The sequence below is a fragment of the Musca vetustissima genome, unplaced genomic scaffold (genome assembly GCF_032173495.1).
Source record: "Musca vetustissima isolate MV318-11 ecotype Yass unplaced genomic scaffold, APGP_CSIRO_Mvet_v1 utg6009, whole genome shotgun sequence".
Classification (NCBI taxonomy): Eukaryota; Metazoa; Arthropoda; class Insecta; order Diptera; family Muscidae; genus Musca; species Musca vetustissima.
This window is the reverse complement of record NW_026882788.1, coordinates 95,674-123,002: the sequence shown is the minus strand read 5'-3', so window position 1 is coordinate 123,002 and position 27,329 is coordinate 95,674. Positions and strand designations below refer to the sequence as shown.

General features: G+C 34.0%; 1 protein-coding gene across 1 annotated transcript; it reads right to left on the bottom strand.

Annotated features, from left to right (window-relative positions):
• Nucleotides 1–13,490: 13,490 nt before the first annotated feature.
• LOC133329492 (uncharacterized protein PF3D7_1120600-like) lies at nucleotides 13,491–21,264 on the bottom strand. Its single transcript, XM_061537965.1, has 7 exons — nucleotides 21,173–21,264; nucleotides 19,610–21,093; nucleotides 16,902–19,537; nucleotides 15,887–16,790; nucleotides 15,748–15,828; nucleotides 15,390–15,623; nucleotides 13,491–13,495 (listed from the first exon to the last, which is right to left on the bottom strand). The coding sequence occupies exons 1-7, from the start codon at nucleotides 21,262–21,264 to the stop codon at nucleotides 13,491–13,493; spliced, it is 5,436 nt and encodes a 1,811-aa protein (XP_061393949.1).
• Nucleotides 21,265–27,329: the final 6,065 nt, after the last annotated feature.

The following is a 27,329-nucleotide window of genomic DNA, read 5'->3' as shown; positions in this document are numbered from 1 at the left end:
CAATTCTTGGATCCGCAATATAAATAACACACCTGATGTCCTCGATGCTGCATGTCCCTTTAATATATTTTCCCATTGTTTAAGAAGTCTCTATTGACCTACTTTACCAATCACTGTGTCATTGCAAATTATAATTTTTTTGTTTTCTAAAATCGCTTCCATTTATTACATTTCAAGAAACATATTTTAGACATTGAGTTGTTCACATTGCAATTGTTAATAGGATGCTCGTGCTCAAGACAATAACAATAAAACGTTTCAACATTTTTATTTGTGTGTTCAACAGAAAAAAGTGGAGAGCGAATGCTTTAGACAGCAACTATTGTTGCTCCTGTCTACAATAGCTTAAACGCGATTTGAAAAAAGAAAATCATTGTCGTAACGCCCTTTTGTTATGCGGTCTAAACAAAAATTAAAGGAAAGGAACACCAACAACGATATGTGTACACAAGATGGAGCAGAATGATATCATACCGAGCCAAAGAAAAAGGGGCCAATATAAATCACATGGCTGGCTGGCTGCTTGGTGGCGGGTTTTCGTCGGTTGGCAACAGCAATGCGAAAAAGTGTACAATTTTCAAAAATAAAAACAAACCTCAACGCAAAAATGAGTGTTAATGTCGAACACATTGCCACTGACATCTGTCCCGTCCTCAGTCCATTGTTGACTATAAGTATGACATGGACAACGACGACGATGATGATGATGATGACGGCGAAAAACTTGTTAAATTAGCTTTCTCCTTTTCAATTTGGTGGGTTAGTTAGTTGGTTGGGTTGTTTTTTGCATAATGCTAACCTTGAAGTAAACTTGACTTGTTTGATTATCCTTGACATGAAACACTCGTCCAGCTAAATTAAAGTGTGAAAAAGAAAATTCGTAATGACAGCTCTTTTCATGAGGAACCCCTTTTCAGCAACACCTCCTTTTTTGTAGGTCAGCAAATGGTTTTAGTGTCAGATTTGCATGTGAAATGTACGAAAAATTACATGTTATTCCAAAGAAGCCAAGGTTGGGAAATTTGTAGGGAAAACTAAATAAATTATTTATTATTGTGTGTTATTTCAATTTTGGCGCCTTCTCTCTTTTAGACTGCGAGTGTGATAGTGGGCCCATGTTATTGAAATCTTTGTCTTGACATGAATATCCTTTTGTTTGGTATCCATGAAATAATCGCATATTATTACGATGAACATCAATCGTATTATTACCATACATTCATATATAACCCATTCATTTGCTATGGTGGTATTTGTTTGTTTATATTGATGTGTGTGTGATTGCGTGATTACCATTGTCGATGTATTAATATTAAAATTAAAAGCATACAATGATTTATACAATGATGAGTGTCATTGTTATGAGTACAGAATGAAAAGGATACATGTCCTTTTAAACAAAACCTAAGCTGATAATCAGTTTCAGATTTCTGAAGAGAAAGGGTTTACAAAATCGACGATAAATTTGGACCTACATTTGAGTTATCCAATTAGTTCCATTCCTAGATATATAACCGTGGATTTTAAAGGTATATATTTTGAGGCATCCTAGAACGTTGTGGAACGTTTTGTTAGGGAGCTGGAAGTGTAGTTCTAAAGAATATTCTTTTAAATTATCCTGAATTTTTTAATATATTTTAAAGTTATCAAAACGTTATTTGATTAATCATATTTATGACTACACGTTGATACTACTCTGAGTTTTTGGAGGGCCGAACAATATTGGTTCCATAAAAAAGACCCGCCACTCCTTTTTTGGGGTTTAGCCGAAGTGATTATAATGTGGGATTCCGGGTTCTTGGTTCATCGCAGTCAAATTGTCAATATAAGCCAATATCGCCTCAATGTTTGGTATTTTTAAGGATGAATCGATGTATTCGTAATTTGGAAGATCCTGGTGGTACTTAAGGATTAACATCAGTCTTATGGTTAATGAGGATATATGCTTCATCGAAATGTTGGTTTATTTAGACCAAATCCGTTTCCGACTGTTGAATGTCGATTTAGAAATCGAAGATAAACGCCGATATGACCGACATTGTACTATTTTCTCCAAAATTAAATCATTTTAGAAGATAAGAAATATCGGCTCACTACTCCTATAATGATCAAACTTTTGCCGAAAACTACATTTTTATCAATCCTAAATAATTTTTTTTAAACTTCGTTTGAAATTATTCCAGTATTGGATTTGATGGTGTTTATTGGGCCACTGTTCCTGGTATCCCAGGTACATATGTCGGTAACATCGGTATACCCTACATAACTATTTTGTCAGGGTATTATAGCTTTGTTTAGCCCCAAGAGTTTGTAACACCACAAAATGTTGGTGTATACTCACATTTTAGTATAGTGATGATGCACTAGCTGAGTCGATCTAGGCATACGGGCCGCTGTTATGGACCAGTTGTCACGACATTTTGCATGTAGGAGTAGCATGTAGGTTCTGGTCAAAGAAGACTCTTATTGTTTTTGGTAATGATCGGTTAATGTTTAGGGGATGAAATTAATAAAAAAAAACTTTAGTTTTGTCACGAACCAATGATTGCTCAAGAGTGTTCAATATTTAGCCGTTCAAATGGACCCACTCTTTTGTGTGAAAAATTACAAAATTTGTATTTTGTGGCGTAGATATGTGCTTCTGAAAGACATAGACCCGAGAAGTGAATAGTATATCCGAGAGGAGTTGTTTATATTTGTCGTAACCAATTATATTGATGTACGTACTCGGATGTGTGAGTTTTGATAAAATACTTACATGTATCTACTTTTTTGATATTGTCTAGTCAATGGAAATGTGGCGTTGGTGGAAATTTCGCATAAGGTTCCGGTCAAGGCGACTCAATAATAAAATGTACCGAAAACTTTATTTCTAGCTGACTTTTTAGTCGCTATAGGATCCAAATAACGCCGAACATAACACATTTTACATGGGGATCTCAATGGTAGTTGTGTAGGGTATCATATGGTCGACCTCGCTCACTGTTTTTTTTATATTCTGTAAAGGATACTAGAACTAGAACATTAATGTTTTGAAGAAAATCCCAGTGGTATAAGCGTGTTTAAGGAATATTTTATGAAAGAGCCCATTATGGGACAAAGATCACATTTTTTGGTCATAATCAGAGCAGTGGGTTTATTACGATTCTGCATTTCGTCGTAGCAGTACCTACTTAATACCAAATTGTATACTCTATAACAAATGTACTAATTAAATACCACTTATTTATATTTGTGCACTGGTTTGAGTATTAATTTCCACATCTCTAGAACCAAGAACCTCGCCGATAACAAATCTAACAACTTTTACACTAATAGTACAAATCTCCAGGAATTCAGATTTCTCTCATGACTACGTGGCCATACTAAATCTTATGCAAAGTTTCAAGGGTCTTACTGAACTTAAACTAAATATAGTAAAATATAAATCTATATATAGTAAAATATAATTTTTTCAGTTAGAATTCTATAATATAGGGCACAATGAAAATTAATTGTTTCCCCAGTAACTTTTAGCTTCATTCCCAACGATTATATATAGCAAACATACTAATGTTTACATTTCGCTGGACCGCAGTTTTCGGTCGTTGTTAGTATCCATTACAGGCCCAATACGAGTATACAGAAACCACTTAATATTTAAAATTACAACGTACTCAAAAAAAGCTACTCTCCCATCTAAATATTTCGCCTCCTAACTAAAGTGGTCCCTATTATAACCATGGCAAAATTTGATCCATTTCGCTCTATGAATTGAATAAAAAAAATTTCAATTTAAAAATAACAATTTCTGTTCAATTATGATTGATAGGTAGCTAGGAGTGACAACAAGAGCAACAACAACGCCAGAGTCAAATACACCCAAATACAAAAACACACTCCGATAAAAAAAAACTCGCTACACGTTTTAGGTTTCTTTTTTCTTGATTAAGGACAAACGAACGATGGTACGTGTGCATGAGTGTGGGTTTTCATGTGCCATGAAAGACCTATTGGAAACACATAAATCCTTAGCATACACACACCCACATCTAAATTTACCCATTAACACTGTAACCGATATATGCATGCATGTATACCACATACATATATGTATATGTGTGTGTACACATTATTATATAAATACAACCATAATTGTTTGTATGTATCCTAGTAAGTATCATCATTGTGTATGTGTGTGCTATTCACAAATAGACCGAAGGATACACACACTCAACACAGACTAGAAGTTTTAACATTTATGTATGTGTATATGAATGAAGGAATGTGTGTGTGTGATTGTGTTCTTCTGAATGTTGACAATTGTCATCTAAATGATTCGTCGTTTCCTGCTGTCTTCCATGTATCCTTGTACGTGCCATCGACAACTTGAATGTGCAAATGTTACAATTTCAATGCAGCCAGGATGGAGGCTTTGCAAAAACCAATCTACACGCATTTTTCCTCTTCGAATACAATTTGCAGAGCAGCGTTGTTGCTACTGTTGTTTTTCCGTTTAGATATATATTTATGTGTGTGGATGGGTGGGAATGTGTTTGTAAATACAGCAAACCTTTTTAGAGCCGGGAAAAATTTTAAAGATTCCACAATTCGAAATATTGATTGGCCAGGGGAGATTTTATTGCAGCAGGTAATGTTCTGCATTTCTATTTGCCTAATAAATTTTTTAAAAATATGTGATGATGGGTAAAATTAAAATTTTTACTGAACTATAATATTTTTTTTATATTTTCCTCGCAAAAGAAGACATATATTTAAACTTAGGATCTCTATATATGGCCGGGAAAACGCCTAATTGGAAATCTATTACTTCATTTCCTTCATATGAAATTTACAAAGCTTTATGTAGGCCGGGTAAAATATCACCATGTGCAAAGTTTGGTTCTAATTAGATAATCCGATCACATTAGTTTTTCAGCAACATTTTGTGAGGAGTAGACTGTTATGCCGTGGTATGTTCTCTGTCAAATGTTTCCTATCTAACGGTACGCTCTATTATTCTGTACTTTGGACAAGCTTTTCAACAGAATGTTAGCAATCATTGTCATTGTAAAAAAAATATGAATCATAGAACAATTTTTAGAACAAATTTAATTATTTTTTACAATATTACTTTTTTATGAAATATGGTGGGAACCATCCCATATGACCCATAAAACAGGGAAAAATAAATACTGCTGATATACTATTATACAATAAAATTTATTTTCTTCCTCACATGGGAATTTCAAAACACATTAAAGTGTGTCCTTGTACCATCCTTTGAACTTGAATTGAGTTTTAAATAAAAACACACTTATTTTAAAGGTTCATTTGATGCCATAGCCGTAACGTAGATTTCGTTGAAATCTTCTTTTAAATATTTAATCTTTCATTTGTCAAAAAAGAAGAAGGAATAACAAACTTTGGTCCTCTTGTAAATAATATTCCCATCACCGCTACTTCTTATACTGCTGCCAGCTACTACTGTTGACATTTAAATAACCTTTATTTGTATCCAAATTCAGTAGCGTATCGATTGAATGACTGTCTTTAGATTGTCTAATGAAACATGAAAAGCGTTACGGTCTTCATTAAAGTGATTTTTGTGGGTGGATAGCGGTTAATAAAGTTTAGTTTTTTACGCACACACACACACCATTCGAGGAAGGTGGAAAATTCCATTTACACTAAGATGTAAGGAACCCGGTTAGCGGAGGTATGGTATGGTCTGTTGGGGGTCAATATTGTGGTATTTACAATACTATATATAAACACACCTTTTTATATTTGTTCGTTAGCAAAAGGAATCTCAGCAGTTTGTTATTGTATTTAATAAATAATATTCAGGAAAATGAAAATAAGGTAATTGTTACCTTTGGTGAGTTTATGAAGGACAAATGTTATAAGGAATTACAAATAAATATTTTGAGAATGAAAATAAGCAAGGATCTTTTGTCTTTAAGAATATTTTGACTTATTTTCCTTTTTAACAAAAGTGGAACAAAATCTTATTTTCCCAACAAGTAAATAAATTATTATTTAATTTTTTCAACATTTTAATAAAAAAAATCGAGATAGAATTGTGAGGCCTATCGAAATTTTATATAGTTTAAATGATGCTGTCTAAATATTTTTTTGTTTTAACAATAATCATAAAATCAAAGATGAGGCTTAGAAACAATACCAAGTAAAAAGAAATATATACCCTCACCCTATGGTATTGTTGTCGCCTTTCGTATTTTTATTTCACATATATATTTCCAAAAATGTGACAGCTTATGGGGGAGGTACTGGGGATAATAGACCTATATATCAGATAATTTCATAATTTAGTCTAAATATTAAGGTTTTGCCATGTTTAGACCACATAGGATTTACTATTCTCATTATATAAAGTATTTGGCTTTGACAAAAAGTTGACCATCTGTGGGGAGGTATCGGAAGCAGTTGCCTTATAGATTCCAGCTTTGGAGTTGATTTAGGTTTGGTGAAAGTGTTGGACATTCCATGTATGTGGTCTACATTTATAAAATATTGACTATTTGTGAGGAAGGTACCGGAAGGAGTGGACTACTGCGTCCCATGTTCGACGCATGGACTTATTCGGACTTAATAATAGGTTATTCAAAGTTTGCCTTAAATCGAACATTCCCTTCCCCTGATATTGAATTTATAAATATTGAAAAATTTTACCATTTGTGGGTATGGTACTAAAAGGAGTGAACCAATGGGTCCCATTTTCAGATTTGATCTAAGGTTGGTTGTGCAAGGTTTGTTTCAAATATAACTTTCATTTCGTCTAATATTGCATTTATAAATATTGAAAATGTTGACCATTTGTCGGGCAGTTACCAAGAGGAGTGACCAATGGGTCCCATCTTCGGACAAATTGAAATTTTTACCATATATGGGTGAGGTACCAGAACGAGTGTACCAACGGATTCCATGTTTGGCCTTGATCTAGGCTAGCCAAATATAGGCTGTACAAAGTCTGATATTGGATTTATAAATACTGAACATTTTTACAATTTTTGGGGGAGGTACCAGAAGGAGTGGACCGATATTCCCCATCTTCGAACTTAAACTATATTTTGGAAGAAATATTACGATGTGCAAAGTTTGGACGAAATCGGACTTTATTTGTAAATCGACTCCAAATTGTCTGAAACGGATTTAGTCCAAAGAAACAATATATTTTTTTTGAGGCTCATTAGCCATAAGGCTGAGGGTATAAATACATTGAGAATTTTGAAAAAAAAAATGGTAAAATAGGTCTGGCCGAACTTCTACTACTGATATTTAAGTCTATAACAAAAAAAGTGAACATATATCGACAATGTGTTCCAACGAGATTTTGAAGTCCACTGACCACCAGGGGATAACGTTGTATGAGGGCTATACATAAGAATGGTAATTTGACACATAATATGGACCCAAAATGTCATTATTTTGATTAATTCGATTGGAAAACATGTTAAAAATCTTAAAAAAAAAACATAAAAGACTTTAGTAAGAAATTTCGTAATCTTTGGACCACTTTGTTCAATTTAGATTACAAAATATATAGATGGATTATAAAATATATAGATGTCCATTATCTATTTTGAGTGAAGATTTTTTTATTATCTTAAAATATTCTACCCTGCCGAACTCTCAATTTTGGTATCACATTACTATCATAACGCAATCCTCTCTCGTCATTTCATAAAGTATCAGATTTACTTCACACAAAAATTGTGTTGGATGCTGTCAACATGAATGGCAGCAGATATCTTTCAGTCAATAAGATGACTGACATAATCCATGGCCTATAGAAAATCTCTTACTTACCAAGTTGTTTACTTTGCTGGTTTTTTGTTTTTGTTGATGCTGACAACTTTCTATAAAGTCTAAGACCGGTGTTGATGTTGTCTGCTCCGATGTTGTACACTCTTCTCTAAGATTTTTTTTTATTTTAATGGTAATTCCACGAGTTAACTTGTTCTAGTTGGAAAATTCGTAAAGAAGATATCTACAAAGACACACACACACACGCTACAAACAGACGGGCATTGGCAGCAGCAAGGATTTTTCCTTTGAGTACCACCACCACCAGCACCACCTTGGTGGACGGTTGGTTGAGAGCAGAAAAAAAGTGGAATAGGACGAGGTGTTTGGCCTACTGGATGCTTATGTTGTTGTTGTCGCCGTTGTTTCAGCTTTAATGGTTTTTGTTTTTTGTTATTCCTCTACTTTGTGTTGTTGCTGCTCACAATATTAGTTACTATTTCGATGTTAGGCTGTATGTGTGTTATGATGGCAAGCCACCCTCTAAGCATGACCCCTTTAGACGAAGGCCTATATTTAGGTTTTATTTTTGTTGGCAAAAAGCTATATTTACTAGTTGTAGCCTCTTGTCGTTTCTTGCCTCCGGGCACCTGCTGCTTGCCCCGCTCTCCTCTCTGTCTACCTCTCTCTCTATTTTGGTAGCTGGTAGCCAAGTTAACTGGGTATTCTTCTGCTGCAATGAACTGCTGAACTGCTTTGACTAGCTTGTTGTGGCAGTGTTATTGTTCTTGTTTTTCGTTTTGTTGTTGTAACAAAATTTTGTTCTTTGTTCATAACTGTGTCAATTAAGATGACAATTATTCATAGATTTCTAGGAATGACCCACAGCCAACAGCAGCAGTTAAGTTCAGAGAAGACTTATTGGTGACAATTTCCAATCTAGTTAATCTTCCAAAGGTGGACCTTGCCTTGGTTACCTAGAGACCACATTAGGCTTCTTCAGCTTAATTGGAACTATACAACGATGGCAATTGCACAGATTTCCAATTGGATTTTTTGATTACCATGGAAATTGTTCGTAGAGTAGGTGGGTGGGTTGTTGTGATTGTGATTGGAGCACAAAAAATACTGGAGTTTAATTTCATTCAAAATAAATGCTCATAATTTTTAATAGATTTATTTTTTTCAATATTTTATTTGTAATATTTAATTATTATTTTTTATTGACATAAAAACACTTAACACTTAAAAGGTTTCTTTATTTTATTTTTTGCTATAAAACGAATGGGTTATGGTTACGCTTTTACAAAACCAGAAAATCGCATAATTTCCATCGAATTTCCCTTTTGACTATTTGACATTTTTGTTTAAATGCAACACTTAATTCGAAATCTTTACACTCTGTTTATCTTCCTCTATTTTATCGGATATTTTGTTATTATTACTAATTTTTTTTTGTAGCTTGAAGAAAAAAACGTCTTCATATTTTTTCAAACTAATTTCCAGATTTATTTTTTTTCTTTAACACTTAACAGCACGGTAGCGTAGCGGAGCGATAGCACAACACGTCCGTTTATCAGAAAATTACAGAAGCACCTAAATTTTACAAAATACAGAATTTTCTTTGGTTCCCCTAGAAAAGTGATTTTTTTTATTCTGTGGTACCCTTTTTCAGTGCTTCTCTCACAGCCATCGGTTGGTTGGTTGCAGTCCAGTGTGTTGTGATTTCTTTCACTGCCAATTCTCTTAGGGGTAGAAATGCGCAGGTCTACTCTTTGCCAGAACTCTCTTTGTTTTGATTTTGATATCTAACGGTATTTCTAATTGTATTGTCATTTGACCGATAGCTGTCAAAGTCTTCTTCGCTATTATCTTTACTTTACGCTCAAATGGATACAAGTTTTGCTTCTGTTGTTGTTTTTGGTCGAACAGTAGCCGTGAGAGTCAATAGTCCGGTAGAAATATGCGGAATGTTATTTTAATGACCATGAGATTGGGACAAGGTTTTTAATGCGGTAGACAGTAGTCAGTCAAGGAATTACAACCCCCTATAAAGTGTGAAGTCAAATGTTCAATGCTTAACATTTTCGATTTGTGTAATTTGTGTTCCCAAAGGGAGCAATAGGGTTCGTCAGGGTTCAATATGATGAATGATTAGGGGATGAAAGAATCATTCTTTGAAATGTATTTACAATAGTTCTTGTTAGACGCACAGATTATAATTGCCTTCTAATAATTCAGATCTTGCATAAATCGCAAGATAACAATGAATAGTAGCATGTGTATGATTGATGTCGTCAAGTTCGACTGGGTCGAACCTTTCAAATTCTTAACCATTAGCACGCCATTATAATAAACAAAATTGGTCGGGAACTTTATATGGGGTTATGTCAAGACCCATTGACATTGATTTTCAGAAGGTTTTTTATCTTCTGCGAAAACGAAGTACTAACCTACGAACTCTTACATTAGACTGTGTAATGGAAAGGTGGAACTTCTCGACCCACACTGTTAAGTACCTCACCCACAAAGGGTCAATATTTTTTAAAAGGTACGTATTTCCAAAACTACGACCATATCTGGCTATATGCCAATTTTGGTGTCATTTGTTAACTTTATGTATCTATGATATCTCTATGTCTAGCTCAATAGGTTACCCCAAATCTTAATTTTACCAAATTTTGTACCATTAAGTACACATTAATATAAATCCAATAGAATTTTCCCAAATATTTCCCAATCTTAGGATTCCAGCCCGATCGCTTCAACCGAATATAATTGCACCAAACGTAGTTCCATTTAGAATACATAAATACGAATTTCAAAAACCTTCTAAATACTTCAACAGTAATATTAATTCCAAATTTCAAGATTGCAAATGTGATACAATTTAGTACATATTATTACGAACTTCCAAAACTTCTCACATACCCCAATAATACACTCCAACAATGATCCTAACTCCAAATTTCAGGATTCCAGGTCTATCGGTTCACCAAAATTTCAAATTGTACCAACTTTAGTACGCATAAGTACGAATTTTCAAAACTACCTATATCATACAACCAATGCAAATCTTATTTTCCGATTACAGGATTCCATCCCTATCGGTTCACATAAATCCAAATTATACCAAATTCAGTACACATTAGTACGAATTTCCAAAACTTCCTGCATAACCCAATCCAACACCCTAACAGTGATCCTTACTTCAAATTTCAAGATTTCAACACTATCGGTTCACCCAAATCCAAATTTGTTACCATTTAGTACATATTGGTACACATTTCCAAAGCTTCCTACATATCCCAATCCTACATCCCAACAGTGACCCTAACTTCAAATTTGGTACACTTTAGTACACAAGCATAAACCCCAAAAGTGACCCAACTCCAAATTTCAGGATTCCAGCCACCAGGTACCATTTAGTACACATTAGTACTATATTCCAAAACTTCCAACATACCACAATCTACACCCCAACAATGATCCAAACTCCCAATTTCAAGATTTCAGCTCTATCGATTCACCCAAATCCAATTTGTGCCAAATTTAGTACACATTAGTACGAATTTCCCAAAATTCCTACATACCCTAATCTAACACACCAACAGTGATCCTAACCTTAAATCTCAAGATGTCATTTCTATCGGTTCACCGAAATTCAAATTTGGTACCATTTAGAACACATTTCCAAAGTTTCCTACATCTCCCAATCCTACACCCTAACTCCAAATTTCAGTATTCCAGCGGTTTAGTAAAATCAACAGTTGGTACTATTTACTACACATTAGTAATTTTCCAAAACTTCCAACATACCAAATCTAACCCCCAACAATGATCCTAACTCTCAATTTCAAGATTTAAGCTTTATCGATCCACCCAAAACCAATTTGAACAAAATTTAGTACAAATTAGTACGCATTTCCAAAACTACCTACATACCCCAATAATCCTTCCTCAAATTTCAGAATTTCAAAACTGTCAATTCACCTTAAATTCAAATTGTACAAAATTTAGTACGATTTAGTATTTACATAAGTAAACATTTTTAAAAACTACGTGCACATACCAATCCTTCAATCCGACGTTAATATTAATTTACATTTTCCAGCTCCATCCGTTTCTCCAAATTCAAATTGTACCTAATTTAGTATAGTTTAGTACTTATCGTATACATGAGTACATTCTTTCAAAACCACCTCCTTATATCGACCCTACTTCTCATCCTTAATTCGCATTCCAAATTTCAAGTTTTAGTTTTTTGTACTTTTCGTGCCGCTCTTGTACGAATTTCCAAAAACCCAGCCATGGACCTCTCACCAAAATTTTAATATGCTACCATCTGCCGTTTCGTCTGGCCGTTGATGAATCGCCAAGTCAGTCAGTGAATCAGTCAGTCATTCACTTTACTCTTTTATTAGTATAAATATCAATAAATACTCCGATACCTGTTTATAATCGGTGTAACGCCCTTTTAGGTGCATAAGTTGAACATAATCCGATCTGTTTTCAAATAATGTTTGGAAGTTTTGCTTGCCCATTGAGCCTATGAAACTTTAACTTATTTTAAAGTATTCCTCAGCTAGTACTTTTCCAAAATGTTGTAAATACTGCAAAATACTTTCTTGAAATAAATGATTAATAGCATTGTTTTCAATACAATTTTAGATAACGGTTTTAATGTGATGAATAATAATAGGAGCCCATCTATTTCATGACATTACAAATGTCTAACCTAACATTATCGCCATTTACTGTAACACCACCGGCCAGACCATATTCTCGTAATTTATCCACATTACTTTTTTGTCGGCAAGAACAATTACACTTTGGTCCCATTCTTAAATTCCAATTGGTTTTCGATTTATTTTCTGTCCATTTTGTTGTTTTATCGAGCTGTCATATGTTTTGTTGTTAGGCTTTTTATTTCAATTCTGCTTTTTGCAAATTCATAATTTTGACGCGTGCCTCCTCCTCCGTCGAGGTTTTTGTTTTGGTGTCTTTTCTCTATTTTTTTCTATATTTTTGTTTGGTTCGATTTTAAGCGCCAAAGAATCATTGATCGTCTCGATGGCTACTTGGTTTGTCATAATTAGTCAGCGGTATTGTTGGTCGAATTTTGTTTTTTTAAGGTTCCTCTTGTAAAATTCGTTGACTGATAAATGTCGAATGTCGTATTTATGTTTGATTTTAATTTTATCTATGTATGTGTGTTTGGGTAATTATAATTGAATTTGTATATTCGTTGATATCATCAATTAATTCGGACAACGATAAAAATTCAACGCAAAAAATATAATGAAGGGGAAATGAATGAGAAATTGTCCACAACATGGTTAGCACACCGATCGATAAAAAATTAAAGAAATGTTCGATAGAGTGTAACAACCTTTTCCGAGGTTGGGTTGGCAACAGACTGCAATTATTCACGAAGCTAGGGCTTTTTTTAGTTCCGCTTAATGATTGTCGGAGAATCAAGACCATCAGGAATGGGTACGTTTTAGCCGATTACTCCCATTGTACCTGCAGATCTATAGGATATAAAACTTAGGATTTGAATGAGCCTCTATTTTAATAAAGAAGTAAAGTTATTGGCTTGCTGACTGACTTAAACCGAGCTGTACAAGCGTGACCATATGGTAACACCCATAACACAATCAATAAATCATTTAAAAAGCCTGTACCCGAGCAGTGCTTGCATGAACATATGGTCACAGCCCAAAAATTTATCCTGTCGATTATCCTGATAAGAAAAAAAAGATACAAATCAAATTTTTGGATTCAATCTAGAGACGCTAAAAATTTCGTCCCAAAATTCGAAAAATACATTACAGCACTATTCGGGTTAAGTATTCAACAATGCTCAGACGAAACGGTTGAGGCTAGAATTTGGAAATTTTGGGAGAGTGTCACTCTTTTGCCGAAGATGGCAGCTTGGTTTTTGCGAAATTCGTACTATAACGGCAGGAAAAGTGCTAAAAAAAATTTGGGTAACCAGTGGAACTTGAACTCTTCATTTTGGAATTACATTTCAAAGAATTAAAATATACTAAATTTGGTACAATTTCGTAGCATGTGAATGGAAAGAGCAAAAAACTTGAAATATGGAATGCGAATCAGGCTTGAGATGTAGGGTCTATATAAGAACGCGGTTTATAGAATGTGTAATTATGTATACGAAGAATACTAAACTGTACTAAATTTGGTACAATCTGAATTTGGAGAAACGGATGAGCTGGAATCCTGAAATATGAAGTTAACATTACCATCGGAGTGTTGGATAGCGATATGTAGGTCGTTTTTGAAATTTGTAGTTATGTGTACGAAAGGTACTAAATGGTACTATATTTGGTACTATTTGGATTTGGGTGAACTTTTAGAGCTGAAACGCTGACATTTGGGAATGGTATGTTGGTAATTTGGAAAATTCGTACTTATTTGTACTAAATTTGGAACAATTTGAATTTTGGGTGAATCAATATTTGGCTCAAAATTTGGCTGAACCGATAGATCTGGAATTCTGAAATTGGAGATAGAAGTTTTGGAAACTTCTACTAATGCGTACTGAAATTTGGAAATAAGATTTTTGTTGAAGTGAAGGATCGGTGGTATGGATGTGTGTACTAAATGGTACTAAAGCTGGAACAATAAACTTGAATGTGTGTACTAAATGGTACTAAACTCGATACAACTTGGATTTAGAGCTGGAATAGTAAAATTTGGAGTGTAGAATTGAAGTACTAAATGTTGAAATTTGAATTTTATGAAAATACGTACTATAAGAGAACATAAGTACTAATATTTTAATTAGGGTCGGTATTGATTTTTGAATAATTCCCACATTCTAGTAGGTATTTTAAATACCTAAAATTGATGAAGGCTTTTATGTGTCATGGTATATTTTCGCCAGGAGAAATTGAAATATCAAATACGTATTATAAGAGAACATAGGTACTAATATTTTACATTAGAGGTATCGGTATTGATTTTTACCCAATAATTTACAGGCAATTCGGTTGAGCAACGTACCCAAACTTGGATCAATATTGATAATTTTTGGTGAGGATATTTTAAATACCTAAAATTGATGAAACCTTTTATGTGTCATGAAAATATATTTGAAAGTTACCGTTATCTGTGGCTGTACTAAAAAGAGGACCAACCAGTATTAATATAGTTTTTGGTAGGATAGTAAAAAATTTATTGGTAATCTAAAATATCGAATTAGCATTGTGGCTTCGGTGGTTATACCCAAACTTCAAAATAATAATATATAAGATATTGCGAGCTCTAGAGCTCACCAGAGAAATGGACATTCCTAAGGTGTTACAAACCGAATGACAATTTTAACATACACACCACCTTATGGTCTAGCGTATAAAAACTGCGTATATTTTACATTTTGAAGGTGTGTAGACGTGCCTACTTAAATTATGATTGATGACCAGTCACAAGTTTGTGACTCAAAATATTTATTTATTCTCCACGGTCCCATGAATAATACTCGTGGCTGAAGTTCTAATATTATATTTTATTTTAAAATTCGAAATTTCTCTGAATTTAATAATATTTTTTCTTATATTTTTTACTACTACGAAGATTAATTAATTCCGGGAAATTCTCTTTTAATTTTCCACCATTCGAATTTTCTTCATATATGGCATCTTCATCTTCACATTCTTTGGAAACGCTGACAAAATCTTCTGGTAATTGTTCAAAATCCGCGGAATCAAAAGGTCGGAGATTGTGTATGCGCTGTTCTATTGCCTCCGATTTTGGCTCAACGGTATGCCAATAAATGCTGGGTGGTGATTCATATCGACGTTTATTGCGGGGATAGATTTCAGAGAGAATGGGTTCAGAAAATGGTCCTGGAAATAACAAACAATTTGGTTTCAATAACCTTTTGCATATTTGAGGGAGACGATAGGTATCACTGTTCCCCCAATTTTTTCAAAAATAAATTAATTTCAATATTTAGTCTTATTTACTCACCCTTTCGTTTTGGCTTTCGCAAATAGTTGATAAAACTTGTTCCAGTGCCGGCCATATCATTGGGCTTCGTATCTTCACTTTCTGCAGATTAGACTTAAAAATTGACTAAAGACCATCAATAAAAGCTTAGATAGCTTACCTATTGTTGTGTCCTTGTCATCTGAATCCGATTTTATAATAATGCTGGCAGTGGGTCTACCCTCATTGATTGAGAAAAAATAAGGATCATCATTCTCATCGTTTTTGTTGTCTGTTGGATTGAGAATCCAACTTAATTTCTTCGCAGAATCTGAAGTAGAAGTTGATTTCGAAACATCAAATCGTTTTGGAAGTTTATTGTCTTTTTCTGAGGGATGTAACCAATTTGCTTCAGTGGAAATGGAAACAAAGTGAAGTGAAGATTTTGAGTTTGCCGCTTTGAATTGTTTTTGATTTGTGTCATCATCTCCGGAGGGTAGTAACATATTTGCTTCGGTGGGAAAGGATATAAAGTGTTTATTTTCGGAAATAATATCCTTCCAATCTGTCGAAAATTCTCTGGGTTCTTGTGTTGATTTCTTTATGGAAAAGGACAGAAATTTGACTTCTTCTTGGGAGCTTGAATCGTTGTTGTCTTTATCTATATTAGAGTGATGGAAAGTGGATGCGGAACTGTGGGAAGAAGGATGATTAAATCCGTTTAAGGGTTGATTATGATCAACAATTACTTTAGATGAAGAACTAGATGAGCTTATGGAACTTCCTTCATTTAATTTTTCGGAATTAACATTTTTCCTAAACTCCTTGTCATTGCCAATATCAAATTCGAAATTTAATACCTTGGTATTTTCATCTCTAGTTCCATGTAATAGGGAACCTTTCTGCTTCAATCCATCGTTATGCTCTAATTCCTTGAATTGTTGGGTATTTGGCGCCCAAACGGTATTTTCTCTATTTATTGAAGATGCAGTCTGAGATCCAGGTGATATGATGTCAGATTTCTTTTCACTTCTCATGGAGAATGGAGCCAATTTTTGGAGAGGTTGTAAACTCTCCTCAGCATCCTTTTCATTAAAATCAGAGGAAAATTTCCTCGATGTTAGATGGCTGTTATCGGAAGAGTTTACTTCAAGAGGTAATTTTTTATTTTTACTGGAAAATGAAAAGAATTTCACTTCAGTTTCCTGAAAATCATCCTGATTATCCGGATCAGTATTATCAAAATTATGAGCAAATAATTTCTGTAAATTTCCATTAGCAGGATGAAAATTGCCATCTTTATTTGGACTGTCATCCCATTTCTCGGTGGCAAATGTGAAGTCCTTTGATCCGCTAGACTCATTATTTACAACAGTCTGGAGTATAGGAGAATCCTGTGCTACCGGAGTGTTGGAGAATCCTGTACTACCGTCAAAGTTATGGGCAAAGGATTTCCGTAAATTTCCATCAGAATTTGAGAATTGTTCATTTTTATTTGGTTTGTTTTCCCATTTATCGTTGGAAAATATAAAAACATTTGATTCTGACAATTTCTTATGGTCTGTAGAATCTGATCCCTTACTGATTTTTAAATCTTTACTGCTCTGATCATTATCATCCTTTATTGTAGCGAAATTATTTCCAGTACCGGAAAATTGTGTAATGAAAAGTCCCTTTCTTCCATTTGAGGATGTTTCCGTTTTTTGAACATCCAGTGCGGAGTCCTCGACGTTCATATGTCCTGCTGTTGGAAAATTAAGAACACCAGACATTGCTGATTTCTGGGCATCCACTTCCTGAGAATTATCTTCTATAATGTCTGATGATTGTCCATTACTGGTTTTGCTGAAAATAAACATATCCTGATTTTCTTTTTGTGAGGTCTGCGGATCAGATTTTCCAGACGCGGTTTGTGAACCAATACGATTTTCTTCGGGATCCTCCAAAAATCTAGATGTTATTTTTATGTCCTTTCCCTTGGCACTATTTTGTTCTTTTTCTGTGTCGATTATTTTCTTCTCATCATTTCTTGGATTTGAGTCAGAAAATGTGAACAGAATTTCTTGATTTATTTCTGGAATATTTTCTTCCATATTTTCTCTTCGTTTCTGTACGAAAAACTTTTCAATTTCTTGTCTCACAGATCCACGCTTTGTTGCCTTGGGATCTTCTTGAAGTTTTATTATTTCGAATTTACCATTATTTTGAACGGGAACCTGGATAATATCAACTGTGTCCTTGGGGAAATCTTCATGAATCGATAGTGTAGCGGACGAATGGGATGGAGATTCCTTGCTACCTTTAGCTGTCGATGATTTCTGTGTTAACCATGAGATTGTGAAATTAGCTTCAGATTTTGGAGCCTCTCCAGGCGGCTCTTTCAAAAGTATGTCTGGATCTAGTGAACTGGAAATTGAACTTTTATTTAAGGTTAAATTTTCTTCAAGAATCTCTGGCCCCTGTTTAACTTCTTTTTGTGTTAATAAAGTGTCATTCGGGATCTTTGAGGTAGAATTTTCATGATTTAAATTCACTTGCCCTTGAGTAACATCCTTCGAAGTTATTAAGACATCCCCGGTCAACTTAGAAGTGGAATTTTCAACATTAATATTACCGTCTTCAGATTTCACAGAACTTGAAAAGGAAATACTACCATGAAATTTATCCGGTTCAATGTCAGATTTTTGGAAATGCCGAATTTCTCCTTGAGAACCTTCCGCTGATAAAGTTTCTTTGATTAAAGAGGACTCTTTGTTGTCGGTTCCAAACTTGGTTTTTTGTTTTTCTATTGATTTATCAGATGATACTGTTTTGGGCATTGTTTCGTTATCCTCTGAAACTTTTAGTTCAATATTTCCTACAAATTTATTCAGACGTGTATCATCAGTTTTTCCATCATTATCTATCATTACCTTAGAGGTAATAATGGTTATATTACCAGTCTTTGATTTTTCAATATTTCCAAAATCTCCTCCTGCACCCATCACAGCCAGGGATGTATTTGTGGACATATTTCCAGAAATGTCCGCTTTATTTGGATTGGTTTCTTTATCTTCTGATAAAACCATTGAATCCGACTCTTGAATATTTCCAATAAATTTATTCACTCCATCTGCCTCACCTGTACCCATTACTTTGGATGTAGTAGTAGTTTTATTTCCAGATTTCACTGAGGAAATATTACCGGAATTTGATAGTTCTTTGGTTTTTAGCTCTTTATCCTCTGACAAAACTATTGAATCAGATTTGTCAATATTTCCAATTAATTTGCCTAAGCCCATAGTCTCAAATTCTTTATCGATGTCCTCCACTTCCTTTCCCTTATTTTTTATTTTTATTTTCTCTTCATTTGTCAGTACCAACGATTCCGATTGCATATTTCCCATAAGCTTGTTCGCTTCCATATCCTTGGGTTCTTCGCTTTTCTTGGAATTTATAGTTATTTTATTTTCAGACTTCTCTTGGGTGGATAATATCCCTTTTGATGTTGTTTCCGATTTTCCCGAAGTGACTTTTGTGGAAGAGCCTACAGAAGCACTATCAATTAATTTTTCATCTCCCACTCCTATTTCTTTGATAGTAGTATGCCCTACATTTTGCTCCTCCTCCTTGGCTTTTTCAATTAATGTTTCATTATCTGGTTTTTCTTTTTTGGCTTCCTGATTTCTTCCATGTTGTTCTTTGATGGTATCACTTTCTTCTCCATTTTCATTTTGTATGTGAATCCGTTCATCAGTTTTCTTTTCAATTTCTGCAATTTCCTTTTCTCCTTTATGCAGTGTTACTCCTTCAGAATTTTCTCCATTACTCCCTTTATCATCCTTTTTGATTTCTTTATTATTTTCATATTCCTTTGGGTCCAAATTTTCAATTTCTAATTTTTCAGTTGTAGCATGACCTTTACTTTGGTCTTCGGTAGTATCATTTTCGTTTGATTTTCCAGCTATGTGTTTTTCATTTATTGTCTCATTCATTGCATTGTATATTTGAGATTCCTTTCGAGTCCCACTTTTATTTTCTAAATTCTTTTCATTTTCTGTTTCTTTTCCTTCATGTGTTTCCCACACTTCTTCATTTCCATTGGTATATCCTTTCTGCGGTTTGACTTGTTCACCTATTTTTCTTCCATCTTGTTGACCTTTGCTTTTGGAGTGTTCTCCCATCTCCCCTTTGCTTTGTTCATTATCCTTTGAAGTTGTAACGTTGTTATTTGCAGCGGGTGCTTCTTGTGCTCCTTTTTTAGCAGTTGGTTGTTTTCCCGTCCCATATGTTTCAATTTCTTCTTTTCTTTTTTCATTACTTTCTTCGTGATCATTCTTTTCCTTAATGTATATTTTATTTCGCTCCTTTTTATCATGATTTTGTTCTATTGATGCTCCACTACCTCCCTTTTCATTTTCATCTTCTTTCTTTTCTTTATTATTTTCCTTGTTTTTCTGATTATCATTTATTGCAGATTTATCATATCCGTTCTTCTTATCATTATTTTCACTTTTTTCCTTATCAGCATCTCTGTTTCTTTCATTATACTTATTTTCTTTTTCATATTTGCCATCATATCCATCTTTGGCATAATTGATATTTCCATATTCTCCTTTATCATTATCAAGCCTTTCGTATCCCGTCATATGATCTTCCACTTTAGGATTTACTTCCTTTCGTCCATTGATCTCCTCATGTACTGGTACTTTTTCTCCTTTGCTCTTTTCATACCCATTTAAAATAGGTGTTCTTCCGCTTCCTAAACATGGTAAACATTGAGAACTCGAGACATGGGTAGTTTGATTTTTAGCTGACGATTTGACATCCTTTTCCGACTGGCAGTGATTTACATTAAAATTGACCACAACCAGCTGCGTTGAATTTGTTTTCTGAGAATCCTTCTTCATGCCATGATTCACACATAAATTATTTAGATTTTTGGTTTCCACATTAGCCTTACGCCCTTCCGTTATGGACATTCCTTTGGACTTGGTTTTTAATTTCTTATAGCCCAATCTTCTCCCTTGAACCTTGGGGCGTGGCTTGTATTTCACATTCATTGACCGTTCAATACATCCCGGCTTATACGGAATTCTTCCATTCAAATTGTAACCCACATTTTGCATTCCGGGAGAGTAGTGCTTCCTTGGCGGATACATTGAGGGAAACAAGGCGAAATTTGCAAAGCCACCACTTGGCATTGTGGCAGGATTTACAAAATCCATTTGTGGCGACCTCACATCATGTGGCAGAACAAACATATCGAAGGGTCTTGGTAGAGTTTCAGGCCTTAGAATTTGATCAGCATATTTTGCCCGTTGATCGATTAGATAATGTAAATAGTCATGATACGGTTCACGCTTAGGTCTCATGCTATCCGCTTCTGATTTTTCTTCGTGTAAATCACTGTAAATCAAATTGAAGAAAAATAAAACAAAATGTCATTGACATTTTCGAAAGGTGTTAAAATCATTACACATTTTACCCTTGATGTGTAGTTTTTGGTTCATCAGCCACCGGCGAAGCCCTTGACTGCTTGAGAACACTTAACACAATTAACCATTCAAAAACCAGCATCACTTCCTCGTCTTTCTATTTTTTCTTTCAAACCAAAAAATTTTAAATAAAAATTCGTAAGATTCTAAACAATAACCTGACAATGTCATTTCTTTAAATACCCAAAAATGCAGTTCAGTTTTATTCAAAATTCGTTTCATGGCATAACTCGGGTTCATATAACACCGTTTGTTTGCCAAGTTGAAGACATAACGGCCACCAAGTCTTCTAATTACAGAGTATTTATTTTCAGAACATTTTTTCCGTTCCAATGCATTTCGAAATTGTCGAAGTCGAGTGAATGAATTCATCAGTCAGGGTTATGCCATTGATAATGAACGTGATTTGGAAAACTGAAAACTGATCAGACCACAAATTAAAAGTCATGTTCTTGTGTCTTCTTGAAGGTGTTTATTTACATTTCACACCACATACAAACACACATACACACCGAAATACAATCTTTTAAGTTCCCACTAGAAATTGTCTCCCCCATCCTCCCAATATGATCTCATCCAGAACTTAACTACTTGAACGAAACAAAATCAGTGACTGTGTTTGCCTTTTGCCACTATATATAGAGCGAACGAGACACTTAAAGTCTGGATGCACTTAAAATGGATTGCATTATATTCCCAACCTACTAGCAGGCAGGCAGTCAACCAAGCTACCAGACCTCTAGTAAGCACATCCAATAACCAAAAGATAGGCAAGACGATAAAAATGCACATTCAAAATGTGTGTCAAGAAGCTAAATGCAATAACGACAGACATCAACAACAACAATAACGACGACGACAGTAGTTGTCTGCCTATGGCAGGCATCGACTAACCGATTACAAAACTACACAGGTAAGACGCCACTTATTTGTTGCATATTCTGCGGCTGCAGCAGCTGCAGCTGATGATGTCGTTGTCTCGTTCCATTAAGGTGGGGTCTTTGAGAAAGGATTAAATGATGCCTCAATCAAAGGTCATGTAAATATTTAAAACACTCGAGATTGTCCTTCAAGGGGGGCTGTGTTCAGGTCGAGGTCTATCTTTAGAACAAAGTGTGTGTACAAATGATTTAATATACTTATATGGCGTCACTTAGTGTAAACAAGGAAGCACTTTTAAAGGAAAGCAAACAAACTATCAGGAAAGTGAGACATATACTTATTGTCGTGTGTGTGTGGCATTCAAAGTGATAACGTCAGGACAATATGTGAATATAAGAGAAATACGTATATATTAATATTTATTTTTAAATTTACATCGCCATTTTATATTATATATAAAAATTATATAAGGACATAATTGAAATAAGTTGCACCGATTATTTTTTATATCGGGGGTATATTAACAGTGTTAGCGCCATTTTGGATCCTATAAAGTACAAATTATTGTTTGTCTCTAGGTAAAATTCCTACGGCCAGTCCCTTTGTGTGTTGTATTAACACTAAATTTGTGATATCTAAAATGTTTTACTGAAATTCAACATTAATTTTGCTTATCACTCCTAAATGATATACACGATGATGACAGAGCTCCGAAATTCCAAACCCTGAGATTAAGCGATAACCCCGACTGAAAAGTCGGTTCGTAGACTTTTAGAATGTATATAGTTTATATCCGAAATCAATTTCGGATATTGAAAATTTGATTTGACTATATATAAATTCTATATTTTCTTGTGGTCCAACTCTTAGGCCCAAAATCTGTGGCTAAGCGAACACCCACGAATCCGAAATCAATTTCGTATATTTAAAATACCAGGATAATTTTTGATAGTAAGATTTGGCATCCAATAAAAACCAAATTATAGCCACTTCGGTTAAAAATCTGACCAAAAATATGTGAATACTGTAAAAGTGGATATATATTGATAACTAGCATATGTCCGCTACTTCGTTAGCGAACGTGAGAATTATTTAAAATTGTCTAAATACATTATACAGAGAACTACATAATCAGAAGAGCTAATCACTCTATACACTAATATTGACCATAATTTAAATTTTAGTACCACTTAGTTCCTATATGTACGTATTGCCAAAATTATCACCAACGCTGCGAAATATTGGTCCTAGACCAACCTTTAAGTATACCGATCGTCATATCTCGACTAGCTGAGTCGATCTAGACATGTGTGTCCGTCCGTCCGTCTGTCCATTATAATTTGTAAACACGATACAGGCCACAGTTATGGACCCATCTTCACGAAATTTTGCATTTAGGATGGGTTCTGGTCAATGAAGACCCCTATTGTTTTTGGTAAAGATCGGTTAAAATTAATGGGATGAAATGGACCAAAAAACTAAATTTTTTCTGATTTTCTAGTCGCTCTAGAGGCCGCAATTATGGCCCAAACATCCCGAAGGGGATTGGGTCAAAAAGTAAACATGCCTATTTTGATAATGATCGGTCAATATTTAGCGGGTCAAATGGACCCTGACTTTTGTATGAAAAATGACAAAATTTGTATTCTATGTCGTATATATTTACTCCTGAAGGACATGGACCCGAGAAGTTGATCGTATATCCAAGAGGAGTGGTAGACATGTAAATTGATACCAATTATATCGTCGTATGTACCCGAATATGGAAGTTACACTTAAATATTTACTTAGATATTATTTAGTTACACATTACCACACTAGAGGCGGAAATATAGCGCTAATAGCTTTGAAATTTTCAATGAGGATCCAGGTATGATCAAGGATTAGGCCTCTAATTTTCGTTGATGATCAGATAATAATATTGGGATGAAGTGAACCGAAAACTTAATTTGTTGTGCTTTTTCCGAGTGCATCAATAGGCTACAATTGAAAGCCGATCATCACAACACAACCCACGGTGAAGGGAATCTGGACAAGTAATTAGAAGAGTTGTACTGAATATTAGTAATATTAGCTGGTCATGAGGTTGCAAATATCGCGAAATATTGTCCAAGCTTAGAATAAAGAACCACACAGTTAGATTTCCGTAAATGTTGTATATATATATATATATATATGACCATATTATCATATGGTCGGCCCAATAGAAACCATATTTCCCAATTTCAGGATTCTAGCCCAATCTCTTCACCCAAATATAATTGTACCAAATTTAATATCATTCAAAATCATTAGTGTGAATTTTCAAAACTTCCTACACAGCACAATCCGGTTCACCCAAAATTTAAATTGTACCAAATTTAGTACACATTAGTATACATTTCCAAGACTTCATACACAGCCCAATCCTGCAAGCCAACAGTGATGCTAAATTAAAACTTCAAAATTTCAGCTCTATCGGTTCACCCAAATCCACATTGGTACCATTTAGTGCACATTAGTAAAAATTTCCAAAACTTCCTACATATCCCAATCCTACACACCAACAGTGATCCTAACTCCAAAATTCAGGATTCTAGCTCTATCGGTTCACTCAAAATTTAAATTGTACCAAATTTAGTAGACATTAGTGTGAATTTCCAAAACTTCCTACATAGCCCAATTCTACACCTCAACAGTGATTCTAACTCCAAATTTCAATATTCCAGCTCTATCGGCTTATCTAAAATTCAAATTTTACCAAATTTAGTACCATTTACCCTGTACCCATTTAGTATACGATAATATGAATTTCCAAACATTCCTACATAATCCCAATGCTATCCCCAACAATAATCCTAACTCCAAATTTCAGGATCCCAACTCTATAGGTCCACCAAATATTCGAATTCTAATAAATTTAGTACCATTTAGTACCCACAAGTATGAATTTCCAAAACTTTTTGTAGACATTCGTAAAAATATTTCAAAACTGCCTACATATTCTAATCCTACACTCCGACGATAATGTTACTTTTCGTATACATGAGTACACACTTCCAAAACCACCTCTTTTTAACGACCTTATTTATATCTATCTATCGTTCACATGGTACGAAATTGTACCAATTCAGTACATTTTAGTACTTTTCGGATACTTACAGTTCGAATTTCCAAAAACTCTTTGGTACATCTATATTCTACACTTTATCAATCCAAATTTCAAAACCGGTTCGCCAAATACAAATGATACCATATTTAGTACTTTTCGTTACGAATTTCCAAAAACCCAACCTTTCTGTCACCTTTGGACCCAGAGTGACCCTCACCCAAAATTTCAAGATTGTAGCTTCAGCCGTTTTGTCTGGGCGTTGATGAAACGTTAAGTCTGTCAATCAGTAAAAGAGTCAAGACAGTCAATTACTATATTCTTTTATTAGTATAGATTTTTATAGAACATTTTCTGTGGAAATCGATGCTCTGGAAATTTGTACTAAAAATGTACTACATTTTCTAAATGATACGAATGAAATTAAAACCTTGAACTTTGGTGTGGGCATTACTATTAATATTCAAAACTGATATAAGGATTTTGATTTTGAAGTTTCGCACTAAATGTATATAAAGTGGTACTGAAATTAGTGCAATTTGTAGTGCTTAGGAAAGGTGCAAACAATATCGAAATGGGGTTGGGAATAGTTAAGTTAATTTTTAAATTTAGTTAGGTGATGTGTAGTGTTGAAATTACGAGATGGAATGAAGTATTGAATTTGGGATGGGGATCACTTGTGGTGTAGAGAGTGGATCAATATATTTTTACATAATTTACGAAATTGATTCGTGCCAACTTGTCGGTAGTCTATACTTGATGAGTGTCATGTTACATTCGTTTGTGGTCTGGAGTCGCCTATAAATCCAAACAGCGACCCCGGGGAATGTCTTGTCATCCCATTAAGACTTTTATTTATAATTTTTTCCATGTTTCCACACAAAATTTCATATCAACAAATAACATTCGATTTTCCAACCTGCAGACTTTTATAAGGGGGTTTTCTCAAAAATTTCTCTTGAAAATTTTCCCACTGCTATTTTAAAAAACCGGACAAATTTGAGTCAAATGGTTCCAGCGGTTCTCAATTGATGTGTTATTATACATTTGTTACAGAAGATATATACGTACTTGGGAACTATTTCCAAATCTATATTAATTTCAGTTTTTTAAGTATCCAAGTGAAACATTAACAACCCATATTGAAAGATTTAATACACATTAAAAAATTCAAATTTTTTTTCTTCAAAATTGATTCCATGGAAATTTTTCCCACTTAATATGATTTACAGATAAAAACCGATTAGCAACAAATAAATTGGATTTCTAATAAATTTGATTTGCTCTATTCTTCATGTTGACATGTTTATATTAAATCATTTTAATTTGTCGGTGATGTGAATGAACGACTCGTAGATTTTTTTTAATTTTGCTGTCGGATCTATGGTTTTGTTTTAATGATCTCTACAATTTTCCAGTTTGCGCCAGGTGTTTCCGACCTCAATCAGTTATTGTTTTTTTGTTCGTTCGTTCGTTTGTGTGTTAAGTGGTTTTATTGTTTTTGTTTTTATATAGATAGTCTATTGCTTTATTGAATATGCGAAAATGTATTTTAAAAAAATAGCAATAAAAAAATTGAACTGTTTTTTAGGATGAACAACCATTCGGTAGCAAGGAATTTGTAGATAATTTCAAAAGCAATGCCAAATGAAGATAAGTTGATAATAATGCAGTGTGTCAAGAGAGCTGGCCAAGTTATATTATCTACAATAAATATAAAATATAAATAACAAAGTATTATCATGTTTTAATTATACATTAAATAGTTATTTTTATCAATTTCTTTGCAAAAAAAAGTTGGACAAATGAAATGTTGGTCACAGACCCACATTTCTTGAGATGTGACCATCAAATTAAGATTACCATTACATTACATTTACTAGCAAAAACAAATATGTTCTCTATAGTACGTTTTTCAAAACTACCTCTATATCTCAACCCTACACACCAATTCTGACCGCAATTTCTATACTACATTTAGTGTAATTTTGTATCCTTCGTACTCTTGTAATACTTATTTTGAAAAAAAAAATAGCTTCACCCAATTCAAATTAGTACACATTAAAATAAATTTCTACAACTACCTACATTAACAATCATAAGTACGAATTTTCAACACTTCATTCAATTTTAATTCAAAATTTCAGGATGATTCACCTAAATCCAATTTGTATCAC